This window comes from Suricata suricatta, chromosome 4 (assembly GCF_006229205.1).
Source record: "Suricata suricatta isolate VVHF042 chromosome 4, meerkat_22Aug2017_6uvM2_HiC, whole genome shotgun sequence".
Classification (NCBI taxonomy): Eukaryota; Metazoa; Chordata; class Mammalia; order Carnivora; family Herpestidae; genus Suricata; species Suricata suricatta.
The window spans coordinates 77127035-77136987 of record NC_043703.1 but is presented as its reverse complement, the minus strand read 5'-3'; the positions used below and the strand labels follow the sequence as shown (position 1 = coordinate 77136987).

Below are 9953 nucleotides of genomic sequence, written 5' to 3'. Positions count from 1 at the left end.
GTAAGCGAGCAAATGCAGGCAGGGGGAACTGCAGAGCAGGCCCCCTGGGCGGCTAGGCCCCAGAAGGAAGTGTCAGCTTTCCTGTTCCCGGTACTACTTCACCTTGGGCCCAAATACTTCACTTCCTGCCCTCACGGCCCCTGACATCGTACTAACTTTTTCTGAACTCCTAGTCACCTGAGGGCCGTATAATGGGTCCCTACCATTCTGTCCATTCTGACGGGCTTTAAAGCTTCTCAACTCATAAATCCGAATTAGTACTTCAAAAACCTGCTGCAGGTGGACACTTATTCTGTTACATAGCAGCAAAGCAACTGGGGAGAAAAGTAATAAAATTGGTCCTATCCTAATTTTATCATTAATGGCACTTAGTTTTGAAAAGAATCCACATTAGATACCTTAATCTTTTATTCGTACATACTTAAAGCTATTAATGTTTTGAGAGAGAGAGCATGCAGGCGCGCACGCGCACACACACACACACACACACACACACACACACACACACAACCAGGGAGGGGTAGAGAGAGAAAGAGAGAGAATCCAAAGCACGCTCCTTGCTGCCAGTGTGGAGCCCAATGTGGGGCTGGAACTCACCATCTTTGAAATCATGGCCTGAGCCAAAACCGAGAGTCTGATGCTTAACCTACTGACCCACACAGGCGCATCTCACACTAGATACTTTTAAAAGTATCTTTCCATTCTATAGTTGCTTATTTACTGGACACCTGTTAAAGCAAAACTGCTTCCACACTACAAATGCATGTCAGCTATGAAGTATCTGCCAGTAAGAACTATAATGTATCTCCTAGGAAGGGCAGAGTCAGTGCCTGAGCTGGTAAGAACCAAGTAGAGCATGGTAGGATTTGCTCTCTGTGTGTCTGTCTATCCAGCTATACGCCTACATGTTTTACTGTAAAAGTCAGCAGGACAATCTCTAGGGTAACAATTTGAAAAAAAAAATTCATGCCTCAGAAAGTTTCTCATAAAAAATGTACATGACGAGGGTGTCATGCTAAGTGAAATAAGTCAGGCAGAGAAGGACAGGTACCATATGTTTGCACTCATAGGTCTAACAGGGGAAACGTAACAGAGGACCATAGGGAGAGGAAGGGGGAAAGAGAGTTGAGACACAAATCATGAGAGACTACTGAATACTGAAAACGAACCATGGACTGAGGGGGAAGGGGGAGGGTGGGTGATGGTCATGGTGGGGGGCACTTGTGGGGAGAAGCACTGGGTGTTATATGGAAACCAATTTGAAAATAAACTATTAAAAAAATGTACATGAGTCACCCCAAGGCAAAATTTTGAAATAAAAAAATTAAGACTAGCTCAAGGGATGCATTACTTGATATAAAATAATATTCTACCAGGCAGCGTTTATGATGGCAACTTACAAGGATTCTGAACTCACTTCTTCCCAGAAACACAACAAATCTACAGCTATACATGGACCAGTTTCCTCTGAAGAGGATGTGGAAGCCAGCTGACCACATGGAGTGGGATAGGAAAGGCCAAGACACAGTCTCACAAGCATCCCACCGAGGGCATGGTGACCCATAGCCTCATCGTAACACAGATCTCAACTCCCAAGGACCAAAGGATGTGTCCCACATCAGGCAGCCCAACCCTATAGAACTACACCAGAGAAACAAGCCCCCGAAGGTGTTTGATCTTGGAAATCAATGGGCTTACTTCCAGGAGAACCACAGGGCTATAGGGAACAACAAAAAAAAATCCATTCTTGCAATCCCTATCAAAATAACACCAGCATTCTTCACAGAGCTAGAATAACAATCCTAAAATTTGTATGGAACCATAAAAGACCCTGAATAGCTAAAGCAATCCTGAAAAAGAAAACCAACGCTGGAGGCATCACAATCCCGGACTTCAAGCTGTATTACAAAGCTGTAATCATCAGGACAGTATGGTACTGGCACAGAAACAGATATTCAGATCAATGGAGCAGAATAAAGATCCCAGAAATGAACACACAAACCTATGGCCAACTGATCTTTGACAAAGCACGAAAGAATATCCAACAGAATAAAGACAGTCTCTTCAGCAAATGGTATTGGAAAAACTGGACAGCGACATGCAGAAAAATGAACCTGGATCACTTCCTTACACAAAATTAAACTCAAAAGGGATGAAAGACCTAAATGTAAGACAGGAAGCCATCAAAATCCTAGAGAAGAAAGCAGGCAAAAACCTCTTTGACCTCAGTTGCAGAAACTTCCTACTCAACACATCTCTGGAAGCAAGGGAAACAAAAGCAAAAATGAACTTTCAGGACCTCATCAAAATAAAAGGCTTCTACACAGCAAATGAAACAATTAGCAGAACTAAAAGGCAACCGACAGAATGGGAGAAGATATTTGCAAATGACATATCGGATAAAGGGTTAGTATCCAAAATCTATAAAGAACTTATCAAACTCAACATCCAAAAAACAAATAATCCAGTGAAGAAATAGGCAAAAGACATGAATAGACACTTCTCCAAAGAAGACATCCAGATGGCTAGCCAACACATGAAAAAATGCTTAACGTCACTCATCATCAGGGAAATACAAATTAAAACCACAAGGAGATACCACCTCACACCTGTCAGAAGGGCTAACATTAACAACTCAGGCGACAACAGATGCTGGCGAGGATGCGGAGAAAGAGGATCTCTGTTGCACTGCTGATGGGAATGCAAACGTGCAGCCACTGTGGAAAGCAGTAGGGAGGTTCCTCAAAAAATTAGACATAGAACTACCCTATGATCCAGCAATTGCACTACTAGGCATTTATCCAAGGGATACAGGTGTGCTGTTTCAAAGGGACACATGTACCCCAACATTTATAACAGCGCTATCGACAATAGTCAAAGTATGTCCATCGACAGGTGAATGGATACAGAAGATGTGGTACATATGTATACACTGGAGTATTACTCAGCAATCAGAAAGAATGAAACCCAGCCATATGCAACTACATGGATGGAACTAGAGGGTATTATGCTAAGTGAAATCAACGAAAAACAAATATCATGACTTGTCTCACATGAGGAATTTAAGATACAAAACAGATGAACATAGGGAAGGGAAGCAAAAATAATATAAAATCAGAGAGGGAAACAAAACAAGATCCTTAAATATGGAGAACAAACAGGTTGCTGGTGGGATTGTGGGAAGGGGGATAGGCTAAAAGGGTAACAGGCATTAAGGAATCTACTCCTGAAATCATTGTTGCACTATATGCTAACTTGGATGTAAATTTAAAAAATTAATAAATTATTTTTTTAAAATCCACTCTTAAAGGGCGCATGCACAGACCCACAGACCCTAGGACCCAGCGCAAAAGCAACAGTTTGAAACGCACCCACCAGATGCAAAGGAGGCTCGCTTGTTCATTTTTCTTTTTTAAGCTCATTTATTTATCTTGAGGGAGAGTGAGAGCATGAGCAGGGGATGGGCAGAGAGAGTGATGAGATAGAATCCCAAGCAGGCTCCACACTACCAGCACAGAGCCCTATGTGGGGCTCAATCCCACAAACCACAGGATAATGACCTGAGCCAAAATCAAGTTGGATACTCAACCACCTGAGCCACCCAGGTGCCTCTCACTTGTTAATCTTAAAGCATCTGAGGAGAGACAGGAACTTGTTGGGACACTCTCTAGAAAGGGAGGCAATCATGGGTGCCATTTTTGTGTTCTCCTTCTGCCTTGTTGGGGCCAGCCTTAGCAAGCACCAGTCTGTATACCCCACACCCGCCATCTTCGGTTGGAGTGCCTTATCCCCACCTCTACAGGATATTGGCTCAGCCTGGCCTGCCACAGCCAGTAGTCATCCCCGGCCCACCCAGGAGGCCTGCCTGGCTCCAATGGCCAGAGGGGTTGTGTTTCTGGGCCCCGTAGGTCTGAAACAATCAGAAACTGCCTGGCAGGCTATCAACGTCAGGGCAGTGCCCAACAGAAGACAGAAATACACTCCTGGTCTTCATGCAAAAAGGCCTATTTTCTCATTCTGAAGCTTCAGTCTAAAAGACAGGCTTCAGGTTTGCCACATATCCAGAGGCCTCAGAGGTGCCCCCAGGGAACATGGGCAGGGCGGCACCATAGCAGTGCTCTACCCTGACCAAGCCACAGTTCGCTGACACTGCCCAGAAAAGGGGCTTATGAACCTGTCTAAAGCCACCACTTTGCAACTATTGCCCAGGGGACACCTCCAGATCACCTGGTCTGGAAGTCAGCAGGGTTTACAATGATATATTCAAGACTATATAGGGGCGCCTGGGTGGCTCAGTCGGTTAAGCCTCCAGCTTCAGCTCAGGTCAGATCTCACCTTCGTGAGTTCAAGCCCCACATCAGGCTCTGTGCTGACAGCTAGTCAGAGCCTGGAGCCTGCTTCCGGTTCTGTGTCTCCTTCTCTCTTTGCCCCTCCCCCTCTCATGTTCTGTCTCTCTCTGTATCAAAAATAAATAAATAACATTAAAAAAAGACTATATATATTTATATAACTTAGAAGCTGTTACTTAAAGATCTGGCTTACAATCAACCTAAAACTAGGCACGTCTGAGATCCTTCCCCTTGGAACCCTGACAAGTGTCTGTATACTCTCAACAATGCAACCTATCAAAAGCAAAGCAGAGCACTTTCACAAAGTCCCAATAAACCACAAAAATAAGGTTCATCCCCAACACAAGGCCAACCTTGTGGGGAACTCAAGAGAATGAACATAGTGAAAACCTCAACAAAGAGACATAAAATATAAAAAAGTTCCAAACAGAAGTCACAGGACTGAAGAACATAATAGATGAACTGAAAAATACATTAGAGGGGTTCAACAGCAGACTAGATAAGCAGAAGAAAGGATCAGCAACCTGGAAGACAGGGCAATGGAATTCACTCATTCAAAGCAGTAAAAAGAAAATATTTTAAAATGCAAAGATAACTGCTGAACAATGGGACAAATATCAAGTGGAATAAAATCCACATTGTAAGAGTCCCAGAAGGAGAAAAGAGAGAGAAAGGGGTAGAAAACTTATTTAAAGAAATAATGGCTGAAATCTTCCCTAATCTGGGGAAGGAAACAGAGCTGTCTCCAGAAAGCAAAATGAGTTCCAAATAAGATGAACTCAAAGACAGGGGCACTTGGGTGGCTCAGTCAGTTAAGTGTCCAACTTTGGCTCAGGTCACGATCTCGCCACTCATAAGTTCAAGCCCCATGTCAGGTTCTGTGCTGACAGTCAGCTCAGAGCCTGAATGTTGCTTTAGATTCTGTGCCTCCCTCTCTCTCTTCCCCTCCCCTGCTCACACTGTCTCTGTCTCTCTCAAAAATAAATGAACATCTAAAAAATGTATTAAAAAGGTGAACCCAGAGACACCATACCAATATACATTATAATTAAGCTGTCAAAAATTAAAGATAGAGAATATTAAAAGCACAAGAGGAAAACAACTTGTTACACACACAGGAAACCTCATAAGACTATGACCTGATTTTTCAGCAGAAAAATTTGCAGGCCAGAAGGTAATGGCAAAATACTGAAAGGGGAAAAAAACCTACCAACTAAGAATACTATACCTGGCAAGGTTATTATTCAGAATTGAAGGAATGGGGCACCTGGACAGCTCAGTTGGTTAAACATCCAACTCTTGATTTCGGCTCAGGTCATGACTTCACGGTCATGATTTCAGCCCTGAACTGATTCTCTCTCTCTTTGCCCCTCCTCCCCTCAAGTAAATAAACTTAAAAAAGAGAAAAGAGAAAAAGAAAGGAGAGAGAGAATTTTCCAGACATGATGTTCATCACGAGTAAACCAGCCTTATGAAAAATGTTCAAGGGACTTCTTTAAGCTAAAAAGAAAAGGGTCTAAAAAGAAATAAGAAAACATATGAAAGAAAAAAATCTCACTGGTAAATGCAAGTATATAGTAAACAGTAGATTAACTGCTTAGAAAATTGATATGAAGATTAAAACACAAAAGTGACACAATTAACTATCACTATAATAATTACTAAGGAATAAATTAAATAAAAAGATGTAAAATATGACATCAAAAACAGAACATAAGGAGTAAAAACACAGTTTTTAGAATGCATTCAAATTTAAGTTTCTAAAAACTTAAAGTTCATTATTATATAGAAAGATGTTATGTGAACCTCAAATTAACCACAAGCAAAAATCTACAGCAGACACACAAAGACAATGAGAAAGGAATCTAAACATAACACCAAGGAAAATCACTAAACTACAAGGGAAGAGAGTAAGAGAAGAACAGAAAGCAAGTACAAAAACAGCCATAAAACAACTGACAAATAGAAGTTCATATCTATCAATAATTACTTTAAATGTAAATGGACTAAATTCTCCAATCAAAAGAGTGGCTGAGCAGATAAAAAATAAGATCCATCTATATGCAGTCTACAACTCTCACTTTATACCAGAACACACACAGACTGAAAGTGAAGGGATAGAAAAGTTATTCTATGCAAATGGGAACCAAGCTGCATAGCTATACTTCTATCAGACAAAAGAAACTTCAAAACAACTACTGTAATAAAAGACAAAAAAGGGCATTACATAATGATAAGTGGGTCAACTCAACAAGAGGATGTAACATTTGTAAATATGAACCCAACATAGAATAACTAAATACATAAAGCAAATATTAAGATCTAAAAGGAAAAATTGACAATATAATACAATAATAGCAAGAAGTTTTAATATCCCACTTACAGCAATGGATAGATTATCCAAAGAGAGAATCAACAATTTCACTATTGGGTATTTACCCAGGGAGAACACTAACTCATAAAGATATACATGCCCCATGTTTATCACAGTATTATTTACAATAGCCAAGACATGGAAGCAATTTAAGAGTCCATCAACAGACAAATGCATAAAGAAAATGTAGTATGGGGCGCCTGGGTGGCTCAGTCAGTTAAGTGTCCAACTTCAGCTCAGGTCATGATCTCATATTCATGGGTTTCAGCCCTTTGTCAGGCTCTGTTCTGACAGCTCAGAGCCTGGAGCCTGCTTCAGATTCTGTGTCTCACTCTCTCTCTGACCCTCCCCTTCTCATGCTCTCTCTGTGTCTCAAAAATAAATAAAACATTAAAAAAAAATTGTAAGCCCAAACACCTGTCTACAGGACCAGGCATGATGGACGAACGGCTGGTAATGACAGAGTTTTTACCCAAAGGGGAAGGAGGGTCATGGAAGCAGAACTCTTCCTGAAGGAGATATCTCGGCCCAGGCTCAGTCCTAAAGAAGTGTGCTCAGTGCAAAAAGGCACGTGAGGCACCAGGAACATGACAATGCTGGCCTTCTCCTCCTGACTGGTTCCTATTTTAAAACAAGCTCAAGGCTTAAAATTTGGGTAAACACAAAGCAGTATGTATATGAATACAGAATTCACACGACACATTTAGAAACACAGTATTCTATAAAGGCAAATTCCTCTGCAGACGTAGGGGGCTCACAGATACAAAGGCTGGAGAACACCAGTGTCCAATGTCTTTGGGACATCCACTTTTACTCCCATTTTGTAAAGTTGCCATTACCATATTTCCCCTCTCTTTACGTTCCCACAGCCCTAGATCCAAGAGGCTTTTTTTTTTCTTTCTTAATTCTTCAAAGAATCAAAGATCAGAATTCCCACCATTCTGAAGGGACTTGCCCTTGATGCTTGCAGGAAAGCCGTGATGAAGAGTGGCCTTTATGGAAAAAAATCAATGGAAAAGAATTAAATAGGGACTATATTTCTAGCAGCTACTTTTAAGGAGTCTGGTAATTACTAGGAAAAGATGAAAAAACAATGGTCCAGTATGTCCCCGAAATTGAAATATGTATATTTTGGTCTGTTGAAATCCAAGAATGAAACAACCAGGTTTTAGCGAATTAACTTACATTCCCAACCCCATTTTGTAAATGGATGTTCCCTGGAATCACCCTGGGGCCTAGGAAAGAGAGAAAAAGGGGAGGAGGAAAGAAAGGGGGAGGAAGGGAGAGGAGTGGTGAGGAGGGGAGGGATGAGAGGGAACAGAGAGGAATGAAGGGAAGGAAAGCAGCACTATTCTAGAAGCAGAGATGGGGTATTTTTTGAGGTGGTAAGGGGGCAGGGACAGACAGGAAGGGCTTTCTGTCCTGTGCTAATTCCTGTGGTCATCAAGGTTTGCCGACTCTGTTCAATTCCTTGTGAACTCCCTCAAGGAAATCAGGACTAAACAGACTTGCCAATCCCAAGCTCCTTCTTGAGAGAGAGGGTGCTCTCTCATCCAAGAACTAGATTCCAAGCTTAGCTTAACATGTATCAGGTGCAGCAGAAAACCACTCCAAAACGTAGTGTGAGATACCCAAAACTCTAGCCCTTGACCCTGGACAACTAAAACGCAAAGCAAGCAGTAACTGTATCCAGTACAAAGGACACTTTCAAAACACATTATTATATTCCCTCATCAGACACCACACACATTCACATGCCTGTAAAGGCCAAAGGCTGGCTGTTAATTCCACTATTGTGGGCAAAAGTAAGCTGACAAAAAGCATCCTGATTACTTCTTCCAGTTGGCTGTAAAGGGAAAACGCTGACACCGGAATTGTCGGAGAGGGGGAGGGTCGGGTATTGCCAACACCGCAGGGGAATAAACGGACACAACGTTACCCCCAAAAGGAACTTCTGACTATAAATACCAAGTATTAATATGTCTGTATTAGGATATCCTATCAATGCAAAGGTACACGTAAATGCTTTTTTTAATGCAAATAGCAGTTTTAAAGTAGCAGGTGGGGGCACAAAAACTTGAATGGAATTTAGGCTGTTAAACTGACACACCTGATCTCCTGGCGATTTTCCCACTAATCAGTAATGAATTGCCCGAGGGCTCCCCAAACACCTGGTGCCGCCCAGAGACACCCCTGGGGACAAAAATATGAACATTCCAAGGCCCTGCAGGAAGCCTTGTCCACAGGGGTGCAATGGACCCTCTTTGCTGGGGTAGTCCCGTTTCAGTCACTTCACTGACTGTGACCAGGCGCAAAGTGCTTAATCTGTTTTCCCAACCATAAAAAATGGGAATGGTTAAGAATACAGTTGTGCAGAATCTTTCCCAGACTTCATTTCGTCCATCCAACTCCTAGCGCGTTTATTTGTATTTAGGCCTGGCATCCATCATTCAGCTAATTCCGCAAACCGCATTTCCGCGGCCGCCTGCGCGATCAGCTTCCCGAACCTCGTTTGCAAATCAGCCCGAAGTGAAACAAAACAGCACTCCACAGTGTGCTTCAACCTGCAAAGCCACGCCGCGACCCGGCGACCGTCCCAGCTGGCCACGGGCGTGGAGGGCTGCAAGGACGCACTGCGCCCTCGAGGGCTGGAGGCTGGCGTTCCACCACGCCGCTTCCAGCTCCGAAAAGTGACGGCGACCTGGGCGCCCAAGCCGCGGTGGCGACGCGCGGGCCCCAAGCTCGGGCACACCGCGGGTCCGCCTCTGCGCCGGCACGGCGACAAGGGGGCGGCGGGTCGGGGCCGTTTACCTGCCAACGATCACCACCACGCCTGTCGCTGGGGACGCCATGGTCCGACACCCAGCTGGCCCGGGAGCCACACCGCAAGTGCGAAGAGCAGGGGACGACTGGGCTCCCGGGCGCCGAGCGCGGCGCCTGATACCCGCGCGGGGCAAGGCATGACCCGCGTCCATTGGCTGGGCGTTGGAGCCGGGGGCGGGCGCGCGGGCTCGGATAGGCTGCGGGAGGGCTGGGGGGCGGGCCCTTTGCCGCGGGCCCCCATTGGGTCCGCGTGGCAGGCGGAACCTGCAACCCGACACCTAGGCGTCAACCCTGGGCTCGGGGCGGGGGCGGGGCTGGTCCGCTGGAGGAGCGGCCACCGGGGAAGGCCGGAGCGTAAGCGCGAAGACCCAACCCTCCGGACCCAAGGAATTCATTTCCTCATACTT

The 9953-nt window shown here is 44.3% G+C and overlaps 1 protein-coding gene across 1 annotated transcript in view; it reads right to left on the bottom strand.

The window, feature by feature from the left end:
* Positions 1-9673, bottom strand: part of CRYL1 (crystallin lambda 1) — a 126926-nt gene extending 117253 nt beyond the window's left edge. The window contains exon 1 of the mRNA XM_029936994.1: positions 9535-9673. Coding sequence (XP_029792854.1) covers positions 9535-9575 — 41 coding nt within the window. The 5' untranslated portion in view covers positions 9576-9673. The remainder of the gene's footprint in view (positions 1-9534) is intronic.
* Between the last annotated feature and the right edge of the window lie 280 nt (positions 9674-9953).